Raw genomic sequence first — 26,833 nt, forward strand, 5'->3', positions numbered from 1 at the left:
TGGAGGACTGACTGTAGACAAATACAGATCATCATACACATTCATCAGATATGGCTTCAGGGCCCATATAGTGTAGAAACAGGAAAAAAGAAACAGTTTAATTTCAATGAATTTCATTGATAATTTGGGATCACTACACTTGAGACTGTCTGTCACCCTGAATATTTGACCTCCTCAAAAAATAAACCACATTGTTCATAATGGCATATACTATGCAGCATTATGAGTAGTATCACAAAGGCAAACTGACAGACTACCTCAAGTGTCAACTCACTAATAATTTACATTAATATCTACTATACAATCATATTGTTTATGAATGTAATTGGACAGCATATAACAGTTTCCTTTTGCACCTGATATTGACTAAAACATTTAAAAAAGGAACATAAACTAAAAATAGGCATAATGGTATCTGTCCCTCTTTGCAGTATAACTAGCATGCAGTCTCTCAACTGGTTGTGAATGAAACTTGTCCTCTCTAACATAGCTTTGCTCCTGGGGAGAAGCTAGACATATATTTGTATATGTATACTGCAGCCAATGCCAGTATAGAATGGAGTGTAAATGCATTCATGCATCGTTTAAGGGGCATTCAGTCATGCTTCTTACCTGTGTTTTTAAAACATGAGGTTAGAAAGCAAGGAGGAGTTTCTTAACACTGGTTTGGTAAACGTGCTCAGCACTGGCTGAACAGCATATTCCTCCTGATGGCTTTGATTGAACAGGTAGCCGTATGTGTTGAAGACTGGCATAAATTGTTCTGAAATAAGTTCCAGTGGAGAGCGGTTAACTGGCTGTAGAGTTCGGGAAGCTAGCAGGGGTAGTGTAGTTCCACAAGTCCATGGTGAAGTTACTCCTAACTTGGACGAAGGGCTCTGGTGGGGGGCAGGTCAGGTGGACCACGACCCCGACTGCCAGAATCAGGACAGCAGTCAGGAGAGTGAGCCCTCTCCTCAGCACCAGCTGCGGGACAGAGAGCAGCTTTTTGGGCCGGCCTTCTCCTCCTTCCTCATCCTCCACTCCAGCATTTCCACTTTCACCTTTCTCTCGATTCTTGGTGCTCACTAGAGCGTACCCACTCACTTTAGAGGCATCGCTTACCGACTGCACCTAAAGTGGAAAGAAGAAATATATTTCATAAGTTATTGCGGTAGAAAGATGAAATCTCTGATCTTGCAATTATTTGATTAGATTATGTTTTGTAACAAAAATGATTTAATACAGCACACCCACAGCGCATTTCTGTCAGATTCAGAATTGGATTTAAAATATACACTGAATACACACGTGACTGGAGACAGCAGTGAAATATTGACAGTAAAAAGAAATGTACATTCTGCAAATTAATTATTGGGATCTTTGGTAAAGACTGGTAAATCAAGGTCCTGAAAAAATGTCTTTGTTCAAACTTTGTTCAAAAAATGTCTTTGCGCAAACTCACACTGAAATTATGAGAAAAGCTGACCTTTAATCAAACTAAATTTAGTGTAAGAAAAGTAAAACCTTAGCAAAAATATTTTTAACAATACTATGTGTCAACATTATCTCTGCATTAGTACCTTGTGCAACCTCCTTTGACAACATAAAGTCTTTTCTTATTATGGTTTTTTAAATGCATTCAGGTTATTTAAGCATTTTTGTGTGGATTTGGAAATTTTGGATCATTGCTGGAAAATCTAACCACAAGTTGTAGTTTTTTCGCAGAGGCAGCCAGATTTTCATTTAAAATCTCAAGGTACTTCAGTCCATGATACCATGTATCCTAACAAGGTTCCCAGAGCATTTGGAGGAGAAACTGCCTTATAACATCACAAACCCCCACACCATACCTAAAAGTCAAGCTGAGTTTTTTTTTGTATAGCCATCCTTTATTTAATGTCAAACCAACCTTGAGTGTTTGTTTGTTTCATCTGACCACAGAACTCATCTCCAGTCAAAGTTCCAGAAGCATCTAGCAAACTCCAGGCGCTTATGTTTGTGATTAGATGTAAGAAAAGGCTTTTTTTGTTATGCCTTTCAAATAGATTGTTGGCACGGAGGTGGCATCTAATTGTAGTTTTGGAGACTTGATGATCTCATAATGCTACCATCTTCTGCAAATCTCCAACTTTAATCCATTTTTGTCTCTTTAATTATCCTCTTCACTTATCTCCACTTCTAGAAATATTCATTATAGCTCTGGTTGTTTTAAACTTCCTAATTATTGCCCTAACAGTGGATATGGGTTTTTTTCACACATGAAGGTCTGCACACTTTGTCCGATTTAACTTTATGTATTTTTTTTACTGACTAAGGGAATTGGGCCTGTGTGTCCACTCATATTTATAGCCCAGTGAAGCAGGAAGACTCAGATGTATGTAATGTTAATAAGATGAAATATACATGGAAACATCATTTAGTTCAGACACAGTTCAGACTGTAGTTTTTCATGAATCATAAAAAAAATTCTTGGATGAGCTTGAGCTAATTAACCGCAAAGACCTTTTCTGTGACCTTTTTTAACCCATCTTCACCAAGAGTGCCAATAATTATGGAGCTGACTATATAATTTGAAAAAAAAGCGAATTGTATTTTGGCCAAAATTGAATGCTATTAGAATTCATTATAATTGTCACTAACATTTCAAAACGGATGCAGTTGAACTGACAACTTCAGATCGCTGCAAAATTACCATGAAGGCGAAACATAAATTCAGTGCATTTCAGTGTTTGGTTTTTGCATCTCACACATGATAAAAACAGTCAGTGATCTTGCCTTTCTGATAAAAACTCACCACACTTCCTCCATCAGCCGTTTGCTCTAGGCTGTCCTGTCCTTCAGGAACCACAGTGTCAATGACTGGTACACCAACAGGCCCCTTCTGCGCTACACACGCCACATTTGCATTCTTTCCAGCACGTTTCTTTGCCTGGAGTTAAAGCATGCAGAAGCTAAGACCAGGCTTGAGCTCCATACTCCAGACAACTTACTCAGTAACACATTTTATAAGTTATGAACTTTGACTCAGGAGAAGAAGCAGGAGAAGTTCCATTCCTCGACCCATACCTGCTCTGTCACTTTTTGCCAGTTGAGTTTGAAGATGAGTGTGATGAAGAAGAAGGCTTGGATGATAACGCACACCAAAAGGCCGAGTGTAAGGCCTGAGGAGTTAAAAAACAGAAAAAGAGAAAGTCATGGTTTTGATAAATATGTGAAGATACGATTCTTTTTATTGTCACATCTATATTTGGCCAAGTTCAATATGAATTCATCACACCACAGGCGTGACAATCCGACTGCAATTGCTGGGCTGTAGTGTGTTCATCAGTTGCCAAAAAATGAACGTGATGATAAAACGGCTATATTATTGTCGGAAGATTGCGAGTCAGTCCAAGACAGAGTATTTGGCCTCGCTATTTCTGGGTGGGTAGGATGGCCCTCCCTCAGTTAGCAGGCATCTGTTTAACTGTCATAACAGAATTGGCAGTGGTGGTGCTTCACATGTCTCAGAGGAAGCATGTGTTAGCCTTCGCCCTCCCAGCTTGGTAGCATCATGTGATGAGGGGATACCTAGCTGGATACCAAGCAGGTGGAGTTGGAAATGACTAAGATGGAGGGGGTCATTATATATTTAGACCACACTGGCCTTTAGCGGAAAGGTTTAGACATCCATGATTTAGACTAGTACGAACAAATTCTGTGCCATTTTGCCAATTTGACATGAATAGGTTAATAATCGAAATCGAGAGCGCAAGTGGTATTTAAAGAAGGGGGATGGAAATGTGAGGAGTGGGAATTACCCAGAATCCTTAGCTCTGCAGCAAACATCAAGGATATTCCCAAAGGTAGGCCGATACAGTAGTAACAGATCAGGTTGGATATGGCTGCTATCTTTTGCTTCCCTGCACCCAGAAGAATCCCTGAACTCACACACTAGTGGAAAAGACACAACAGACAATGCTGTGTTACATCATAAAGATTAGCAAGATATCATAAACAGTGCAATTCAGGCATCATAAGAGAGAACACTTGGTTATGAAATGATCAAAGCTAATCTTTATGGCACAATCAAAAGAGGGAAAAGCTTTCCTTATGACATCATTGAAAAGTGAACATCATTACTATAAAAGACAGAGCCATAATAATATACAACTTCCAAGAGACAGGAATGACGACTCACCACAAGGGCATCAAAAAACTGTAGGAAAACATAGAAGGTCAGATTTTCTGAGACAATCCCAACAATGCTCCTGAGGGAAAAACAAAAGCAGAGAACGACTTTATTTCAGAAACACCACTCCATATATTAATTTAACCTTATGTAAGATCTCTTAATTTAACATGAATGATCCGCCACAGTTTTATAGTACGATAAAGCTCTAAATCAAAAAGTGAGAACTGCTTTATGTAATTAAGTAAAAGTCTTCCAAAGTACAGATCTTCCAAAACAATATGTAACAAAGTATAATCAGTCAAGTAATTTTCCACCCCTGCATGATGACGTGTTTTTTAAAGACTGCTTATTATTTGTGGCACTACTAACTTACTCATCAGAGGTGAAGATAAAGCCCATCACTGATTTTGTGGACCCAAGTACAATCCCCTGTAATACTGCTAATACTCCTGAAACAAAAAAACAGCAATGAGATCCTTTGACATGGGTACTTAAAACACATTCACAGAAACAAAGCTACCATAGTAAATTGCAAAATAAAGTCCTCAGACTATTTCAAAGGTAAATATAATTTTTTTAAAAACTCGCTCAGTCAGTCAGACAGTCAGTCATTCAGACATCAAACAGTCAGTCACTCAGGCAGTCAGTCACTTAGTATCGCAGTTAGTCACTCAGTCAGGCAGTCAGTCAGTCACATAGTATCGCAGTTAGTCACTCAGTCAGGCAGTCAGTCAGTCACATAGTATCGCAGTTAGTCACTCAGGCAGTCAGTCAGTCACATAGTATCGCAGTTAGTCACTCAGGCAGTCAGTCAGTCACATAGTATCGCAGTTAGTCACTCAGGCAGGCACTCAGTCACTCAGGCAGGCACTCAGTCACTTAGTATCACAGTCACTCGGGCAGGCAGGCAGTCACTCAGGCAGGCAGTCAGTACCATAGTATCACAGTTAGTCACTCAAGCAGGCAGGCAGTCACTCAGTCAGGCAGGCAGTCACTCAGTCAGGCAGGAAGGCAGGCAGTCTGTCAGTATCATAGTCAGTCACTCAGGCAGGCAGTCAGGCAGGCAGTCAGTAACTCAGTCAGGCAGTCAGTCACTTAGTATCACAGTTAGTCACTCAGGCAGGCAGGCAGTCACTCAGGCAGGCAGTCAGTCACTCACATAGTCATGTTTAGCAGGCTGAAGATTTTTTACCATAGACACTCAAGTGGCTATTAGCACAATACAGTGTTTTTTAGAGCTTCATATCAGTGATACTGTCTTTGTTATTGTACTATTAACTATTTTCTGCCAGTAAAATTTGTGTATTAAAAAAAAACCCTGAATTGTACCAAAACAGTTGAATTGAACTGAATCATGGCAAAATTTGACAGTTCATGATGCATCAATATGTTTCTTAAGGAATCATAATTTAACCAAATCATCATGGTGTTAAAAAATGATGTTCTTGTGTTAGTAAAGGAAATGTGTGAGTGCTTCTCCAACCTGAGACAATGAGGGTCACTTTGCCGGTGATGAGGGCTCTGGTGGTGTCTCCTGCCCCCAGAGCATTACCCACACGTACACAAGCTGCTGCATGGACACCCAGAGGAAACTAGATAGAAATATGTCCAATTGAAAACACTTTTTCACCAAACAAGCCTCATTTCCTTCCCTTGTTAACCTCTTATTATTCAGTTGTTAATCTTAAGACTTATTACTCAGTAACTATCCATGACTCATTTGAATTACTAAGAAAGTAATATGTACATTATGTAGTTATGAAAGGCTGATCTAGTTACTTTGCATTACCACCATTACAGGCTGGCCTTGTGATTCACAAATGTTTTTAGTTTTTTTTTTTCTGTCTCTCAACGCTGGGCATAATGATTAGCTTTAGAGGAGAGGTCCAGGAAACATTGTGGCCCAGTGAGTGAGCTAAGGACCAGAAAATATGACTGTCATTCTATGGCTGAATGTAATGAAAGCAGAGGTTGCCTGTTAGGTCAAGTTAAACTCAAAACAATTAGTCATTAAACCAATAGAGAATCATTTTTATTCCACTGTTAATTTTCAAAGAATACATGCAATATATATATATATTTTTTTTATAAATATAAAAGTCCTACGCCTCAGTTTTGTATAGATTGGTTGATATATATTTGCCTTTAAAGGGGATTCAGAGTGGTTTGGTGTGAAATGCCCTGTTCTAGAGAAACTTACAGAGTCTGAATTGTTCACAGTGGTGGTGATAAAAACCATCCAAAGAATTTAATGCCTCTAAAAGCTACCTCTCAGAAAGTTATTATATAACATGGTTAAATTCATAAATTAGACGGATTGTATAGATACTGTTGGACATACAGTACAATACAATAGGCATATAATGAATTAGTAATATCAATAAGCAAATAATAAAAGTAACATTAGTCCTTATTAGTCATCAGTCGGTTTTGTCTTACACTACAACAGTAACACTGCACTTCCCCTCCCATTCCCATCACAGCTCCCTTCCTCTCTCATCACCTCATGACCTCTGTTCTACAACAACTGCAGAGTCAGAGCCTCTGCTGGCTAATGGCTGACAGGCCTGTGCACAATGATGGACAGATCAGCGGTGCTGTCAGCATGTGTCTGTCAATGAGTATTAAATCAATAGTTTGCCAAAAATCCCCCTTACTGCAAATGTAGTTGACCAGTGAAGACATGGAACAACGTTACTGACAAGTAATATACAGTTAACTCCAGAATTACTGGCATCCTTCATGAAAATGAGCTTAAAAAATAATATATTAAATAAACCACACATGCAATGAGTGATATTTCATGCTTACACAAAAAGATAAGCTGCATATTTATATTTTATTGTTTTTTTTTAGTAACGGTGTTTTTTTGTTTTTTTTGTTTTTTTGGAAAACACTGATTTTTAAGCCTCCCCTGGCAATAATTTCTGTAATGCTTTCTGTAATATTTAACAAGGTTGGAGAACACTTGTTGAGGGATCTTGGACCACTCCCCCATGCAGAACATTTCCACCTCCTTGATATTCTTGGGTCTTTGCGCGTGGACTGCCCTCATCAGTACACACCACAGGTTTACAATTGGGTTTAAATCTGGAAACTGGGAGGGCCAATGCAAAACTGTGATTTTGTGTTCCTGCAAACATTTCTGTTTAATGTATGTTTGGGCTCATTATCTTGCTAAAAAGTCCACCCACAGCCAAGTTTCCACCTTCTGGAAGAGGCAGACAGATTTTGTGTTAAAATCTCCTGGTATTTACTGGAATTCATTTGCCGCTGATTTTCACAAGAGCCCGTGGACCACTAGCAGCAAAACAGCTCCAGAGCATCACTGATCCCCCACCATATTTGTCAGTGGGAATTATTTGCTTTTAACTGCATGCAGTCGCTTTTTTCCACTAAACATGATGACAGTGTTCGTGACCAAAAAGTTCCCTTTTGTCTATTCTGACCACATCACACGAGTCCTTTTGCAGTTCCAATGACCTTTTGCAAAGTCTAGGTGCTGCATTTTGTGGCTTGCTCTTAGGAAAGACTTCTTTTGTGGAACTCTTATAAACAGCCTCTAATCATACCAGGCATCTGAGAGTGGATTATGAAATCTGAAAACCCCAAGATTCAACTAAACTGCACAGTTCTGAAACTGATCTTTGGGTTCCTCTGTACCTCTCTTACTATCCTCGTCCTGGCATATGTTCTTCTTTTCCATACTTTTCACTCTTTATTCTCGCCCTAATTGTACTCAATGGTAGTTTCAACTGACTGCTTCATTTTTTTATAACCATTTCTTAATCTGGGCAGGTCCACAACCTTGTGTCTCATTTGAGCTGAAAGCTCTTTGGTTTTACTCGTGCTAATGGACAACAAAGGGATTTTACATGTGGGTAATCTCATATTTATCCCACAGGGAAACAGGAAATGGGCACTGACAACAATGAAGTTCCTAGAGACTAGGAGCAACATTTTTTTTATTTCCTAAGAGATGCAATTTATTTTTTTTATTGGAAATATTCTTTGGGGGTGCAAATATGTTTGCCATGTATGTTTTTGAAAGGATATGCTATTTTTTTAAAGTGAAACACTCTTTATTACTAATTACAAATTATTACTATTAGAAAAATAAAGCAATTTCTCCAAACACTTTTGAGGAACATTTGAATCATTAAATGAGTTGTTTATTTTATATGATTGTTTTTGCCCCCATTTTATGAGGGTTGCCAATAATTCTGGAGTTGACTGTAAGTTTGTATGCATCTTTGCATCTTTGTGCAAGTCTAAAATCATCACAGACTTGACTCAAACCACTTTGAGTTATAAATTCAATTAAACTTGGTTTCTCACGCTGTATGACTGATAAAAAATACTAATGGACAGAGAGCTACTACTGTTTTTACCTGTACGTCCACTTTATAGTATCACAAAAACACATAAGTAATGAGATTTCTTAACATGGTATGAGGCAAGTATATGATGATTTAGAAAAGTGCTAAGCAATAGATAATAAGCTTCCATTACTTGTTTTCTACCTGAGCCTCTTAGCTCCACTGCAAAATAATGAAACAAACTTCAGACACCAAACACGTTTTTGCTTTTTGACTACACTTTGGATGAAGGCAGAATTGGGTAAATTAGATTTTTGTAAAATAAAATAAAGGAACAACAGGCGGTATTTTGCATCCTCACCATGTATGTAATGGCTCCCAGCTCCAGCAGGACATGTTGGGCAGCCAGGTCCTCCTCCCCCAGCATACCTATCAGTCAGAAAGGGTGGAGATCAGGAGTGAATGGTATTTTTACAAGCTGTGAGAAGTAGTCAGAAGTACTGAATCACTAAGATAAAGGAGATAACACTGACATAAGAGATATAACAGTGTCATAAAAACATTGTCTTGAACACAGTCAGATTTAAAGCGTGATGATGTGTGACATTATGTGATATCAAAGGCAATATTGTCAAAAGGTTTTAAAGCAATCCAGCAAACTGCAACGGTAGTCTTAATAAGTGAATGAAGAAAGATATTCACATTTGATAGACACTCTTATCCAGAGTGACTTACAATTTAATCATGTTAGAGAGGGAGGTGAATGTAGCATTAGAACTCTTGATAAACCATGGGAATCAAACCCCAGTCTCCTGTGTGGAGGGCAGAGGCATCACTATGCCAGACCAACCAAGATACTTGATTATTAGTGCAAAAGTAAATGTATGTACACTGTTGTTCAGTGTACAGTAACACAAAGCCAATTTGGTTGCAGACAAGTGTATAAAGTGTATAGAAATGCTAGCCTTGTGCATCTTCACAGCTTTCAGATAATTAGTAAGACATAAGGAGATGTTATAATAAAAATTTTAGACATTTAAAATGTGTCCAGAATGATGAACAGAGCTGCAGAAATGATGAGACAAAAGATATGAAAGTTGTAGAGCATTGAGAGTGCAGGTATAGTTGAGTATGAGTATGAGTGTCTTTGTTTGTTCTTGAATTGCTGAATAAATCATGTAAAAATACCTTTTGGTGAAACATTTGTAATATTTAAATCTACACTGTATATTATTGAATACAATATAACAAAAACTGATATATTAAGTGTTTCCAAACTTTAGAACTGCAATGTACGTATACCAGCATACCTGCAAGGAAACCTCCGATTTCATAGATCCACCACTCGAAGCAGAGCATGAGCGTGCTGGGGATGGCCAGCTGCATGAAGGAGTCCCACTCCTGCAGTGATGCTGTGGACCAGCCTGCAGGGGGCAACACTTTCATTCATCAGTTCACTCATTCATGAAACACTGCAGATGTAGGTTAAACATCCATATCAGCAATTCCTTATCTTTTAATATTATTATAGCTGAGGGGCAGCACGGTGGCGCAGTGGGTAGCGCTGTCGCCTCACAGCAAGAAAGGCCTGGGTTCAATTCCCAGCTGGGTGACCAGGGTCATTTCAAAAACATGCAGTCAGGCCAATTGGATGTGCTAAAATTGCCCCTAGGTGTGTGTGTGAATGTGTATGTCTGTCTGTCTGCCCTACGATGGACTGGCAACCTGTCCAGGGTGTATCCTGCCTTCTGCCCAATGACCCCACCGCGACCCAGAAGGATAAGCGGTTTAGATGATGTATGTATGTATGTATATAGCTGAGTCACTCTATACTTGGATATGTTTCATGTGTGTCTGATTTGTCTTTGTTGGGTATGACTACATCTTAAAAAGCACATGGAGAGGCAAAAGCAAAAGCAACTAAATTGACAGTTACTGTAATTAACAGTTTTAACACTTTGGGCCTACACACCACATGGCAGCCAACATTTATTTAGTGTGTTTTTTCTTTTTGGAATTACATTTCAACATTTGCATAAAATTTTACTACACTTTTATTAAAATTTGATCAGTGATAGAGTGATATTATTGACCATAAATCCACTTTTTTTAACATGTATTTGGAAAAGAAAGACAGAAGATAACTTTCAGTCCTCCAAGCATGATGTCTCATGATGGAGCAAAACATTTATTATTGAAAAGGTTTTTTGTTGTTGTTTTTGTTGTTGTTGCAATAAATGACTATTGACTATTGTGATTTCTTTTGAAGAATTTCAATTTTTTTAATTTTTATAAAAAAAATTTTTGGGAAAAAATAGAAAATATGACTTGTAAAACCTCAAACTGAAAAATAAGGTTTTAAGGTATATCCTTATTATCTTACATATTTTATTGTCTAATTTCTATCTTATTTTTGTATGAAATTTAGACTTCTTCCAAATGTGAACAGTTTGTTTGGGAATCATCATGTGATCATGTATTAAAGGGCTCATATCACAGAAAACTAAATTCCCCTTGTTTTTTCTAATAAAGGAGTTTGTAAGTAATATGTAAACATTGCCACAGTTTCAAAACATACCATTCACCAATCAGTCCACACAGTTCACATATGGAAACCATGCTGCAAAACCAGCCTGTTTTAAATTCATTGTTTCTGTGATGTCACAAGTGAAAAAATACAGGGCAGCCAATCAGAACAGAGATCATTTACATATATCAGTGTTAAAAGCACAGTAACAAAAACAGCCTGTTTAATTGTAGGGGATGAAGAGAGGTCATATAAAAATGAATTATGACCATTTTGGTACATAAAACACACAAATGCTATAAGTGGACCTCAAAGGAAAAAGATACAAGAAAAATGTAGGATATGGGCCCTTTAAGATAATTTTTAAAAAATGTATATTGAAAAAAATGTCCAAAAGACATTACATGTGCCCCCAGTTACAGAATGATTAGCTAAATGTTCCTCAAATCCTCAGTATATCAGCTCTAACACATGACTTTAAGACTCTTTCACCCAAATTCAAAAGACAGTACTGTCCACTTTGTGGAAAATTAACACAATTAATTAGCCAGTCTAAATGAAACTGAGGGCTGCCCCCTCCAGCACTCACTCACTCAAGTTAACTGTCAATCAAAAACTAATTGGTCTCCTCAGTGTGAGGCACTGTAGCGCTCTGAAGAGAATGTGGTCCTAATTAGATAAAAGGAAGAGGCTGTAGCCCAGAGCGTTTTAATAAGAATCCTGCTTATGTCTCTCCAGATTCAGACACTAGGGGTCAGACCAGCCCTCTGTATAACATATGTTGTGTTGTTTTTTGTGTGGATTGCTCACCACCCCACGTCCTGACGTGTAGCTTTTTCCAGCGTATGTAGCCGAACAGCAGGAGGCAGATGGAGATCTGAGAGATGCAGCTTGCTGCAGCAGAGCCCCTGCAGAAACACACACACTGAAACTGTATACCTATTTACACAGTGGTCTACAAACACCCTCTATAAACAGCTGAAGAGTAGCTCTGAAAATGAGTTTACACATCTTCACTATGTACTATGAAAAATCAGATTTACCTGATTTTTGACTTAACTTAGAAACAGTCAATCAGCCAAGACATGTTTGCTTCTTTAGTTCAGAAATAGAGATATGAGGCTAATGTTGTTAACACTAGAACTCAGTAGTCACCCAAATACTCAAAATTGTTTCTGTAAAAAACCCCAAAACGTCTCTCAACCTACTCTCAACCTAGTCTAGTGTCTGCTGCATCTGTAACATACAGTCAAACAATTATTTTAACCCATTCCCCTGTTCTCAGTAAAGAAGCACAAACACATTGACTCAAAACACTCCTATGATAAAAGTCAGTGGGAAGCTGCTTCAGCGTCTGCCCATTGGCCTCTATCATAAGCACATTTTCTGTTCTTTTCTGAGTACAGAAATATTCTTGTCCATGGTAACTGATCACAGATACACAGAGCTGTGGACAGTGCCGATAGAGACTAGGTTGTGAAATGCTAGAATATTCCTTTAAAGGAGTATAAAAAAGTGTTGCCATGATGAAAGGTAAGTAACTAAAAGCCTAACTATAAAAGAACAACTGCGATATATTCATAAATTATGTTCAAAAGGCAGTTAAAGGCAGAATGCGTAAGCACACCTACTTTACTCCCAGTCCCATCCAGAAGATGAGAACGTAGTTGACCGCTACGTTCACCACATTGGCTACAGCTGCAGTGTACATCTGAGGCAGAATAATACCCTGAAGCATAAAAACACCAGCGTGTTACTGTGCAGTCAGAACACTCATGCTGTCTTTCAGGACATAAATCTTAAAAATCAAAGCGCTGTACCTGATTCTGAAGATAAGCCACCTGCAGCTGGTGCAGAAACATGGCCTGAGGACATGAAGGGAGGAGAGTTACATTTACATTTGTGATTTACAGTTGAATTATGTTACAGAGGTAGGTGAGTGTAGTGTTACTAGTCTTGCCCAAGGATTCTTATTGATGTTACAGTGCATCTCAGCCCATGCAAATATACAAATATACTGCACCATTTAAGATAAATATTGGTTTATACACAAGTGTTTTTATTAATATAACATGTCCACAGTAGCTTAAAGTGTCAACAGCTCAATAGAATAAACAACTGTAATAAATAAATAAATAAATAAGCAAACCTTTAAAGTATTAATTGTTTAAAATGTGTAAAACAATTCTTAACATCTACACATTCATTAAAATAAATACAAATAAATAAATAAATAAACTGTACGTTGTGGTTTCAGTTTAACCATTTTCATTGCTCTCCGCAAGGAACTCCAGTATTTACATCCAAAACCTGCTTCAGTTAATTAATCCTTCATTAAATTACATCAGTTGTTACTGATAGAGTTGAACCAATCCAAGTGCAGTGAGTCAGGAACTGAAATTGTGTTCAAACTGTCTTATTCTAAAAAAAGATTTGTATTTTATATTTTAAAAATACAAAACATTATTGTTACTTTTTTATGGTAGTTATGTTTATTTGCACGTATGTGTATGTTATATAGTGTTTTACTGGCAAAACACTCCAGAGGAAATTGTATTGAATTGGAATTTTCATAGCTGCCTAAGACTTTTGCACATGTTTAAGGTTAAGAAATATATCACTGTTGTTGGAAGAAAACCTGGTATCTCCAAAATGGTAACTTTACAGGAAAAGCAAAAAACCTACTTTACTTTTAATGAAAGTCAATGGAACCAGATTTTTTCCCCCCCGAGTCATTTTGGGTCATTTCCTTTGGTCAATTCTTCATGAAATTTACACACAATGTAAAGGGCAACAGGTATTTTCAAATTATGTCAAAGACTTAAAAACAACAAAAATGGAGATATGAGTTTTTCTTCTGACAACACTGATATGGATTTTAACATTCAAAAGAGTTTATGCTGCCTTACACAGCCTAATGAAGCTTAGGCTGAAAGGTAAATGTTTCTGTGTTACGTGCTGCCTTCCAAATCAGTATTTACATGTTTAAAATACTGAGAAATTATGACAACTTTCACATATCTGATACATATTTTAACATATTTGCGTGTAAAAATGCTTTTATTTTATTATCTATAATATTTCATAATCATATTTATTTCTGTATTTATATGATTGCTTTTTATTATATATTCTTACAATATAATCTATTGTTAAATGCACCTACTAAAACACACAGAAACACACAGATTAAGCTCAGATGAATCATCACCATCATAAATGCAGCCACTTACAGGAACAGCTGGCAGGAAGGCGAGCACATACAGCTGTGCGATTCTGAGGAGGAGAACAATGACACATTATATCAAACTCAAACACAGTAATGTCTCATAATCACACATCAATTACTGTCACATTAATAATGTCCCGCAGAGCAAAATACAGGCTGGCTTAAACTCATATCTGTCTACTCACACCTTCAGTAATGAAGCCTCCTAGGACTGAATTACTTTTCGACGTCAGCATAGAGCAGGCTTCAGTTCCTGACCACTCAACTGGTCAGAAGTCCGTTTTAGTTCATTGTGTCAGACTTATCACACAGAAAAGTCCATCATTAGATAGATAGAACTTTATTGATCCCGAAGGTGTTTCAGTAGCAAGACATATAATTGCACATAAATGTACATATACTATGCAGAAAAATAGAAAATAGAAATAAATCTAGACATAAGTTAAAGTACAAGAGACATAAAAAATAATTATTATAAAAATAATACTATAAAAATTAAAAAATAATTATTAATATAAAATAATTATTTCCTGTCCCTCTTCTAAACCTCAGGTCTGGGGAAAACTCAAATTCCTTCAGCAGTTCAGTACTGTGCTGATCTTATTCAGAGCTATTTTTGCTTTGAACAAAGCTTTAAATAGAACGTGGGCTGGAAACGTGAATTTGAGCAGGTGAGTGATTAAAACGTGGTGTTAATTACTTCACTGTGTGTTTGGAGACCACAAAGCACTGAGCCAGTTCCCAACACACAGTAAGATGATTACATAAATGATGGACCTTTATATGACCTTTACAATAACACTGCACCTCAAACGCTTCAGTCTCTACCAGTAAACGTTGGTTTTGGTTTATGAAGGTATGAAAAATCCTCAACTTTTACAAATGTCACCAATGTTCTTATTCCAAATGTATGAGATTGGCAGGGAGAAATATTATTACTGGGCTTTTTCTTGCAAGTTTTAAAATGCTGACTCATTTGTCGTACAATGGGATTGAACTGGGCCAGAATGTAGGTCACAGCTTATCCTAATACAGTTCCATTACAGTGACATCCCAAGACTCACAATATATACTGTAGCTCCTTACTTACGTAGTTACATCTATTTATTGACCAGTCACAGGTCAAGTAAATACAGTTCCATAAAAAAGTATTTGCCCCCTGACTTTCTCTATTTTTGCATATATGTCACAGCGAATGCTTTTGGATTGCAGAAATGTAATACTAGACAAAGTAAATGTTTCAAAAACAAAACACAAAAAACATGGTGGTGGTAATGGGCAGGTCTGGGGGTGTTTCACTGCCAAAAAAGCCAGGTGTCCAGTGTCTTTTTTGCTTCTGTTCTGTATCAGATAATTCTTAAGGAGAGGGTCTGTTCATCTGCCTATCAGCTGAAGCTGAAACATAGTCAGGTTGTGCAGCAAGAAAATTATGCACATCGTAAAAACAAATCCACGTCTGAATGGCTGAAACAGAAATGAAAGCAATGTTTTGGAGTGGCCTTCTCAAAGTCCTGACTTTAGAGACCAATAGAGACACTGTGGCAGGATCTTAAATATACAGTTAATATTCAAAAACCTACCAACATATCTGAATTAAAGTAGTTCTGCAGTTCTCCACAACAATGTGAAAGGCTAGTATCAAACTATGGTATGTTGTAGCTGTTGTGGCTAAAAAACACAAAACAAGTCTTTAATTTTAAGAGGGCAATTACTTTTTCACACTAGTGAGCCCCATGTCAGATATCTTTGCTCCCTGAATAAATGAAATAATTTAAAATGTTCCATGTTTTCAAAAAAATCTTTGTTTAAAGATCTACAAGCATTCACCGTGACAGATAATGCAGTAATCAAGTAAATCAGGAAAGGGCAAATACTTTTTCAGACCACTGTATATTTCACTCTTAACAATGAAGGTTCCTAAATTGTTCATGGCTTGAATGTATGAGAAAATCTATTACTTGATATTACATTAAGTGCTCATTATTATGCTCATTAAAAGGTTCCCCGAGGGAACCAAAAGTGTCCTTCTGTGACATCACACCAAAGAACCTTTTTTGGTACCTTTATTTTGAAGAGTGTAATCAATCAAGGTAGAAATGGTGAATCGTTCTTTTAAATAGTCTTTCGATTATTATCATTAGCATCATAATTGCCTGTTTTTAGTCCTTTTAAAACAGACATCTCACATATGATCATCCTCACCTGGCCACCTCGGCCTCTTGCTGCATGGCCAGCAGAATGGACTCGGAGTTGATGAGGATGGCCCAGCATGGCAGACAGAAGAGCAGCAGGATCAGAATACTCCTCTGCAGAATCTCCCCCACACGCTTCAGGTTTTTACTGCCAAACGTCTACAAACACAAACACAAACAGTGTAGATATCTGTTTTATAATGTACGAAATCTGTGTCCATGATAACATACAAGCTGCACAGAGCCTTCCTACGACTTCCTTCTGTGACAGTGTTGTATAACCACTTTATTGATTTCAGTTGTTTTGTTATGTAAACACTGGACACAAAACAAAGGCCTGACCTATATGTCACTTGGCTGATAATATCGACTGGTATTGACGACTGTGTTGGTAAAAATGTAAGAGATAACATGCTGATAATTAGTGACTTTAAACACAAAACACCGTCATGGTTAATAACACAAAACACGTCAACTTTGTACCCAAATTTAACATTAAAATAACATCCAAAAACCTGATAAAAATAAGAAAAAAAAGATGTAATGAACAAAAACCAAAACTGCACAGAATTATAGGTAGCTCAGTTCTCAATGAAAAAATATTATATAATTATTGTTATTTATTCAAGCTCAAGATATGTGACAATGAAAAACTGACAATCATTTCTATCAGTAAAACATATTTTATAAACTATAAAATTAAGATCTAAATATAAAATTATATCAGCCAATGTTATCGGTTATTTGAATTTTTTGCCACTTAAAATTGTTTTGTTATGTAAACTCTGCACACAAAATAAGGGCTTGACCAATAGGGATCATTCTACCGAACTGGTTCATAGTCAGAGCTGTCTGACTGAGACTTTTGACTAAAATCATTTTACTTTAAATGACCTGTACCTTAATTATATTTATTTGATCAAATTAAATGATTGGACATTCCATTTTGTCACTAACACAACAATCATAACACTAGTGAAACTTTAAAAATGGTTCAGTAGTGACTGTGTCAGTAGTGACAATTCTGGCTGATTTTGAGCAGAGCTCAGAAATGCTGGCCAGTACATGAGTAGCAAACACAACTTTGAACAGCAGTTCATACATAAAATTATAATATTTTTATTACAACAAAAATGTTTACTATTTTATGTGTTTCTGTAGTGACAATACTTAAAATTACACAATGATTTTCAGACTGCGGGTCACATTTACTTCAAAACAACAGGATCTAACTGCTCACCATGTGGCCATGAGGGACAGGGATGCAGTCTCACTTCCTGCTCTAAAACAGCTTAAATAAGGCTCCGTCTATGGACTAAAACTCTTTCGGGGTTTCGGTAATGACGTGAAAACTTTTGTTTTTGTATGAAATAAAAAATGTTTAAAAAATGTAAATATTAGAAATTATGATAAATCTAAATGTTCATCATTTTAAAAAATACACTGGAAAACTACAAACAAAAACTTCACAAGTTGAAAGTTAGGGGTTAGAGTTTGGGTCAGCCTGCTCCCAAAAGTACCCTATAAATAATGTTTTTGTATATATTTTGTAGATTTTACCATCTCAATTAAGGCCTTGGGTTCAAACAGATCATAACATAATCCTTCTAAATATCTAAGGTCTGATTACTGTTTTCCTAATGTTTGTTTTAGTGTGAGACTGCAGTTTGAAGTATTTTGTTAGAACTGTCGATATATTAATTGGCATTATATCAGTTGGCTGTATATAATATTAACCAATATTGGCAACTCTCAGTTTACTTTGGTTTGGGATAAAATTATGGCGATTTCACATTGATAATTAGTAACTCCATATAAAATCATATCAGCCAGTATTATTAGAAATTTTAGCCCCTTAAAGTTAAAGTATCAGTTTTGGCTACAGAATTTTCACATCAGTTAGGCTCTACACAAAACTCCCTTCAAAGCACATTTTGTGATCCAGTAGTTTGTGTAAAGATTAGAACATCAGTACTTTAACTATGTTCTGAAGCTAATTGATCTTAGCAAGCTAATATTGCAGTTCATTAGGTCAGCTCACCTGAGACACCAGAGTGTCGCATGCCAGGGCCAGACCACATCCTGTCGCAGCTGTGGTCACATTGATGGTCTGAGAGGAAGAGAGATATGAAACCACTCAGTTCTCTTATCACGCTCCTTCCTCTCTTGGAATGCATGCATTGAATTTTCATCAATTGCCTACTGAGGGCTTGAATAAAGATTTTCTAAAGCGAATTCCTCAAGTATTCTACTAGTCTAGAACTGCAAAAGCTGGACTGCTTTGATGTGGAGGAAATTTGACACCACACGTGTTAAGCTACTGTTCACACTGTTGTTTTAACTGTAGTATGTTGATTTAGACATGCTACTGTATTCACTTCTCAAAATATATGTGACAAAAAAGGTTTTTTGAAGCAAATCCATTGAAGAACCACTTTTGGTTCCCTTGATGGTGGATGGCTTTGTAAAGAAAGTTTAAAGATCCTCCACATCATGTGAATGTCCTATACTAGTTCTGTACTTGTCCTAGAACCATGTAAAGATGGACTTTAAACATTTATATTATGGCGGATCTTTAAATAAGTCCATATCCAGCGAGCAACCTGTAAAGCCAGTTTATTTTACCTCATGTTACTGAACCTTTAAGTCAGTTAGCTCCTGATGCTTTCAAGTGGTCTAGCTGAAAGTTTGACAGACATAGCAACAGTAACTAAGGGATGTGGAGAATTTTGCAAATGGTCAATTCTTCCTCCCTAAGACCATAAACAGTACATTGCTCCACTAAAACCTGAACCTGAAGCACTATACTTACAAATAAAGGTGGCAAAATGGGTTCTTTGGAGCAATGCTATGGCAGAACTACTTTTAGTTCCCTAAAGAACCCCTTTTAGCTTAGCGGTTTCAATGAAAGTTTTAAAGAACCATCCACGTTAAGGTCACTTTTAAGGGTGTACTAAGCAGTGCCTTTAAGGCTGTGCTCTCAGAGGCCATAAAATGTTATCTTTGATGACAAGAAGCTGATGTATCAGCACTCTGTAGGTGCAGGACACACATCTTTTAGGACCCAGAGTCAAGATACAGTAAGAAAGCTCACTGAAATGCATTAAAAAAGAATTAAATGCTACGGAAATGGCTACAGAACTAGCCCACAGGAACCACAACTGGAGTCGTAATAAGAATTAGTGTACGTTACTGCAGAGGCGAGGGCATATCCAGCCAGCTCAGCATTCCCCAGGTGACCAACAAATATGGTGTTGACAAACGGCTGAAGGAAGCTCAAGATCCGGGAAACAAGCTGAAAAAGAACGAACACAGAAACATCAACACATGACAGTTCAGTGGTAAAGTAGTGTGGGCATGTTCAGTGAGCAGGAGAGGAAGGTAATTGTGGCAGGACAGAATTATTTAGATTATTAACTACTGCCTTTAGACTACTCTGTCAACTTATGGTAAACCAGCCATGAAGGAATAGAACAATTTCCCTGTCTGTTAGATAAGTGGGGTAACAAAAAGCAGTACAGGCATGGTAATGGAGTTCCTTGCGAAATCAGCAGATTGCCTCAGCGATAAAGAGAGGGACTGACAACGAGCACTTGGATATGTGACTTAGTAGCAAGAGACAGATCTAAACCGGTTAAATACTCAAAGTCTCTACTGCCAGTGTTTTCACAAGAAAAACAGCAGAGTGATTTAATGCATCAGGGAGAACTGTGTGAAAAATATACACGCTGCAAAGAGATGCTTGAAAAACAGACATGCTGCATCAGCAAGGACAGTCACAAATCAGCTCACCAACAGGACAGATGCACACTTGCTAGACAGATGAGAGTGTAGTTAATATGCTAAATAATCACTGGCTCAATAAGCTAATATACTGAATCATCACTGGCTTGTTAAACTAATACATTGTACTGTCATTGCCTTGTTAGGCTAATATAGCTTACATACTCTCACACTTGCAAGCCTTAATTCAGGTCATTTAATTCCAATATTAGCTTAGCAAGATATGATAATTCAGAATATTAGCTTAACAAGCCAATGATGATTCAGTATATTAGCTTAACAAGCCAATGATGATTCAGTGTATTAGCTTAATAAGCCAATGATGATTCAGTGTATTAGCTTAACAAGCCAATGATGATTCAGTGTATTAGCTTAATAAGCCAATGATGATTTAATATGTTAGCTTAACATGCCAACGATGAATCAGTGTATTAGCTTAATAAGACAATGATGATTCAGTATATTAGCTTAACAAGCCAATGTTGATTCAGTATATTAGCTTATCAAGCCAATGATGATTCAGTATATTAGCTTATCAAGCCAAAGATGATTCAGTATATTAGCTTAACAAGCCAATGATGGTTCAGTATATTAGCTTAACAAGCCAATGATGATTCAGTATATTAGCTTAACAAGCCAATGATGATTCAGTATATTAGCTTAACAAGCCAATGATGGTTCAGTATATTAGCTTAACAAGCCAATGATGGTTCAGTATATTAGCTTAACAAGCCAATGATGGTTCAGTATATTAGCTTAACAAGCCAATGATGATTCAGTATATTAGTTTATCAAGCCAAATATGATTCAGTATATTAGCTTATCAAGCCAATGATGGTTCAGTATATTAGCTTAACAAGCCAAAGATGATTCAGTATGTTAGCTTAACAAGCCAAAGATGATTCAGTATGTTAGCTTAACAAACCAACGATGATTCAGTATGTTAGCTTAATAAGCCAATGGTGATTCAATATGTTAGATTAACAAGCCAACTAACGATTCAGTATATAATCTTAATGAGCCAATGACAATTCAGTGTGCTAACTTAAAGACCCAATAATGATTCAGTATATAATCTTAACAAGCCAAGGATGATTCGGGATATTAACGTAATGAGCCAATTACAATTCTGTGTACTTGCTTAAAGAGCCTATGAAGGTTCAGTATGTTAGCCAAAGAAGATTCAGTATATTAACAAGCCAATGACAATTCAGTGTACCAGCTTAAAGAGCCTATGAAGGTAAATGTAAAGAAGCCAATGAAGATTGTGTATTAACAAGCCAATGATCATGCAGTATATTAGCGTAACAAGTCAATCATGATTCAGTGTATTAGTGTAACAAGCCAATATTATGCAGTATATTAGCATAACAAGTCAATCATGATTCAGAGTATTAGCTTAACAAGCCAATGATAACTGAATATGTTAGCTTATCAAGCCAATGATAAATGAATTTCATAGTTTAACGAGTCAATCGTGGTTCAGTTTGTTACCAGAAAGTTTGGCAGCAAGAAAATATAAGTTTGTCAGACAACAGGTAAACAGAGTAAACCAAAAACACAAGTGCATTCAGAACAAATCAGACCGATAGTTACTGAAAAGTACATCACAGCCAAAAACAAAGGAGCATCATGCACCAGAAACAATGCCTAGATCAGGCCTGAGCTTCTGAATTTGCAGGAAACTGGTTAGGGATGTCACAGCGAGGCCTATCACACTGAAAGTGGTCCATGGCTGAAATAATCATTCAATGACTTCCAGAAGCGTGCACAAAGCTGGCAGGCTAGAGAAAAAGAAGCCATTACTTAAAACTTGTTATCTCAAAGCACCCAAGTGTTCCAGCCCAAATGCTGCTGAAACTATTGTGACCATAAGAGCCAAAATTCAGAAGTTGTTTTGAATGCCAAGCAGTGCTTTTGGCACTAGTCCAACACAGGGCATCTCTCAGTTAACAATGATCATATTTCTTGTTAAGTGAGTTGGACTTAAATTTACTCCTATTTTGTTCAAGCATCAATTTTTAAATAAAATATTCAACTGCTGTTCTCAATCGGAGGCAATACATCTGTGCATCCCATGTAGGAGCAGTCAAGATCCACTTGTAAACAAATACACATGGACTGATGAGTGTTCATGACTAAATCGGCCATAATTTCCTTATTACTCAGCCAACTGTCACCAAATTTGTTTTGTTGTAATCCTCCCCAGCTGTGTTTTTAAACATATGATTTACATGGTGCTATATGTATAATGCGCCTTGGTTTCCAACTGGTGGCTATACAAGACCTGTCAGAATTTACAGAAAGAAGCTGATACAGCCAAGTGAAGTGTCAGAGTGAAGATATATTTATATTTATATTTATCTGATGCTTACAGACAGTGATGGAATCTCTCTTGAGCAAGGTGACAGCAGATCAAAAGACAAGCGTTTATGATCTAGATTTTAAAAATATGATTTTTAGATTTTAAAAATTGTTAAACTATCTGTCACATAGAAGATGTACAAGTGTATTTACAGTCCAACGGTAGAACTCAATCAGAGTGCTATAGGAAATTATCAGAAAGTGCAAAGCAGATTTCTTTGCAGCTATCCAGGTTGCATGGATTGTTCTCGGCTGCTTTTATATCTGTTTCATATCTGTGGATGAGCTGGTTAGCTGTCCACAGCAACAGAAAAAGTATTCAGTCTGTGAATTTACTGCAAGTTCCAGTAAAAACACAGTAGCCTCACACACATCAGCAAATCTATAAACGCGTGAATCATTTCTAAAGATCCTACACATAACAATGCAATAAAACCCCCAGAACACAGTAAGAAGTGTTACATTCTTTAAATAGTATACTTTTGGATGGGCCATTTTTTAAAACTGCCACTCTGTAATTGTACCAAAGGCAGTCCAGCAGTTCTGTTGACCACCCCAAAAAGATTAATGTATCTGGCTGAATCCAATGCAGTATCTTTGTGTGTACATATCTATGGGTTTGTGGTTAGAAAGCTCAGGAAGGCCATGTGCCTGAATATATTAATTACGCCGTGAATATATGAGCGCTGTCTGAACTTTGATTACATTATAAGAGATGAGACAGATGCATAGCTAATGCAGTGTACAGATAATCTGAAAGCAATTTAGTGACAGCTTGGTAAAAAAAGGCACAATTTTCCTCTTACCCCAAATGTTGTTGACCAAGACAAGCTTAGTGGCTACACTTTGCTTCTTCAGTTGGACAAAAATATGGACAAAATTCAAGTTTCAAGACAGCTGATGCTTTTTTTAACCAAGCAATGTACTTCTGTCCATCTTCTTACATAATAGTGTGTCAAGGTGTCAAAAACCATCAGCAAGTCTACTTGAGATTACTTAACAACTTCATACCGTTTTAGGCAAGTGCAGTTTGGGATATAAGGCTATAAGCTTTCTTTACTTGTTAGCTACATTAGCCTCGCAGTTCTAGTCTCCAATAGTGTTAAAATAAAGAAGCAAACATCAGACATCAAACCCATCTTGGCAGATCAGCTATATGTGGGAAACTGTGAAAACCATTACTTGAAGAATGAGGGAACATTAAGCTCTTCCAGCATGCAAAAGTAGCAAACACATATCTGAAAAGTCTCAGAGCTGTTTCTGTTGCGACAACAGCCTTAAAACAATCTGTATACTTAAGTTAATTTTCAACTGTGGTTGCTATAATTTTTGTAATCTGACCTTCTGTGCATGAGTTTATATCATTTATAAGAGCAAAATAGTTTTCTTTCTCAGAGGTGAAAATGTCATAAAAGTGAGGTAGAAGTGAAACTGACTGTTATTCAGAAGGTAACATCAGTCCGTCTGCAAATGATTTTGAACTGGATCCTTTAATTATATCTTCAAAAATGTATTTTGAGCTGGTAAAATAATCAAATGTATCCATGCAGAATTCAGTGGGTGCTTCTGAATGTATTTCAGTCACTTTACATACTGTGCAATGACAGTGCACCTTTCTGGACATCATAATGTTTGGAAATGCATTTTAAATATGTATGGAATTTTAAATTTGTAGCACCACACTGACATATTCAGGTATGTTCTCTTGTCTGCACAACAGGCAAGACTTTAATTTCCAGTCAAAACGGCCATTAAGAACAAGCAGAAAGAAGTTTTTGAAAGAAATCTGAAGGGGTGTTTTTCCAAAGTTCAGTCTTAGAAGTCGGTTGCATTTTCAGCTTCTCACAATCCAAATAATCCCAAACACATTCAGTGATGTTGGGGTCTGGACTCTGGGGTGGTCAGTCCATTGCTCTGAGAACACCAGCACCTTCTTGGTTTAATTGCAATGTTTCTTCATTTTTGTTCATTTTTTCCAGCAACACCTTCTTGAACAGCTACACTTCCTATCAGACTCATAGTGTTGAGTCGTCTTCTCACAGTTAAAGGATGGACACAAACATCTTTGATTTTTTTCAGATCTGAGGTGAGAGCGGAGCTTGATTTTGTCTCAAAGATGAAAGCTTTGGGTGCTGTTTATCTCATAGAGACAGTTTGGTGGTCTACCAGGTCCAGCACAGCATTTGGAGTCCCATTTGTCTACATCCTTTAATTATTTTTTGAACGTAGTTCTGAAACTCCTGTTTTGTCACTTATTTTCCCTAGACTTTGTCCTTATGCAAGTGGGTTTATATCTAATCTCCTCAGAAATATGTCCTGAAAAATGAAGAACTTGTTCTTAATTGCGATTTTGCCTGGAAATTAAATAAATGATTGGTCTTTTTTTGCAGTGTCTTCACAGTACTGTACATATTAATGAAAACTATTACCATGATAAACTGTGATCATAAAATTGCAGTAGAAAAGTCATGCTATAATTAGATAATGCAGAACAGTGCATTCTCACAGTAGCTAATGTACCACCCTAACCTTTATGAATGTGCCTTACACGTGTATGCAGACATTCTTTGTAAATTATATAGCCATTTTCTCTTTCAGATATAAGTAAATGTATCAATAGTTTTATTCGAAAATATCATGTTGACTCATCACCAAGAATAGATCCCAAACCTTATATCACTGACAGGGGTAAAAAGAAAAAACAGAACTCCTAAAAATAGCTACAAAACTATCGAAATATTATGACTGGAGACTCACAATTTCTATTAATGTTGGCTTTTTAAAAATTAAACCACCAGCTGTGTGAGGTATGTGTGAGAATATGTGACTCACCAGAGGCCCAGTTAGGCGCAGAACCTGATAGAGCTCCTCTCTGTAGGCCAGGGGCACCCAGCGTTGGACAAAGGCACAGCGGAACACTCTAGAACTGGGTGCTGTTGCCTCGGCGACCTGCCCGCTGCCCGTGAGGGGGCTCGCAGCCTCCTGGATCCCAGCTTTGTCCATTCAGCCGTGGAAAGAGGGGGAGAGAGGGGAGGCACAGAGAGGGGGAGAGGGAGAGAGAGAGAAAGAACACGAGAACGAGAGAGGTCTTGTCCCGAAGTGAGTCCAGAAACCTTGCTGTCAATCCATGCAGGCCAAGTTACAAAAACAACAAGTGCAAAGGAGAGAGAGAGAGAGAACGGCGGAGAGGGAGTTACTGATTTAGTAAGCTATTGCCTCCAACAACCCAGGGAGCCCAAGAGAGGCAGGCCACAACCAAGCTCTTTATAATTCCCTGTATGAAGCCCAGCAAAACTTGCAAAGGGATGGGGGGGTTTGCAAGGGGCGGGCTACGCGCCCTTACTTCTTCAACACAGCGGTAATCTTATCAGGAATGCCTATGTAAATAACAGGCTGTTGCGCCTTTGATGGGCCTTTGCCTCATAAGTCCCAACATTAATTAATCAGGGCAGCAAGAGAGCGTAGAAAACAGTGTGTTGGGGAAGTGGCTGTGGGCCACATATTGACCCCTGAGGCACTCCATGAACTTTGAGCTCAAGCAGGCCGAGCATTCCTCCCTAACCTGAGCTGGACTTTTGAAATTTGTTGTTTGTACATGTGGTTCTCTCTTGGCTTGCCGTCCCTGCAGTACTACCACATGAATCTCGTCCTCTTGATTTTGCAGATAGAACCAAAACAAACAATTCACAACTGAGAAAATGTGCTTTGATGTTCGTCCATTTATTCACTCATTTCGCATCATCTATAGAACCATCAGAACATCACTGAGTGAAGTTATCAGGTTGATCTACCTCAGACAGATTGCCAAGCAGGTCCAAGTGCCAGGATTACAACACTGCATATCACACATAACCTTTGGCCACAGTGTTCCGAACCGGTTAAACTGTGATGTTTAACCTCATCAACCCAACTGGGCTTGCGCAACTTCTAGTGACCCCAACATGCTTAACACTTCTTGTTACAAGAAGATCATCAGTGTTATAGTATCTTCTACAGAGTGAGGTCACTCATACAGCATTAGACTTTTGTCGTTTGTTATTTTAAATTGGCAAAGGTTTATTAAACTAGGATCTAGAATCTGTTAGCATGAAGTAGTACTGTAATTGAGTGCCATACACAGCAGAAAAGATCACGTGCAGAGGAAGTATTTGACTCTAGACGTTTTTCAGGTATGTGGTTATCTGAGGCAACCTTTGGTTTTTATATACAAGCAGGAAAGAGGAAGAGGAGATCAATGCAGAACATACAGTATAGTAAAAGGAA

General features: G+C 37.5%; 1 protein-coding gene across 1 annotated transcript; it reads right to left on the reverse strand.

The window, feature by feature from the left end:
- Positions 1 to 68: 68 nt before the first annotated feature.
- On the reverse strand, positions 69 to 25,993 carry slc47a1 (solute carrier family 47 member 1). The gene is made up of 17 exons (XM_036588977.1): positions 25,403 to 25,993; positions 19,617 to 19,718; positions 18,465 to 18,533; positions 16,434 to 16,582; positions 14,236 to 14,278; positions 12,823 to 12,867; positions 12,634 to 12,731; positions 11,813 to 11,910; positions 9,786 to 9,899; positions 8,837 to 8,904; positions 5,640 to 5,748; positions 4,530 to 4,605; positions 4,163 to 4,232; positions 3,783 to 3,915; positions 3,049 to 3,143; positions 2,777 to 2,911; positions 69 to 1,113 (listed from the first exon to the last, which is right to left on the reverse strand). The coding sequence occupies exons 1-17, from the start codon at positions 25,571 to 25,573 to the stop codon at positions 790 to 792; spliced, it is 1,899 nt and encodes a 632-aa protein (XP_036444870.1). The 5' UTR covers positions 25,574 to 25,993; the 3' UTR covers positions 69 to 789.
- Positions 25,994 to 26,833: the final 840 nt, after the last annotated feature.

This window comes from Colossoma macropomum, unplaced genomic scaffold, assembly GCF_904425465.1.
Source record: "Colossoma macropomum unplaced genomic scaffold, Colossoma_macropomum, whole genome shotgun sequence".
Lineage (NCBI taxonomy): Eukaryota > Metazoa > Chordata > Actinopteri > Characiformes > Serrasalmidae > Colossoma > Colossoma macropomum.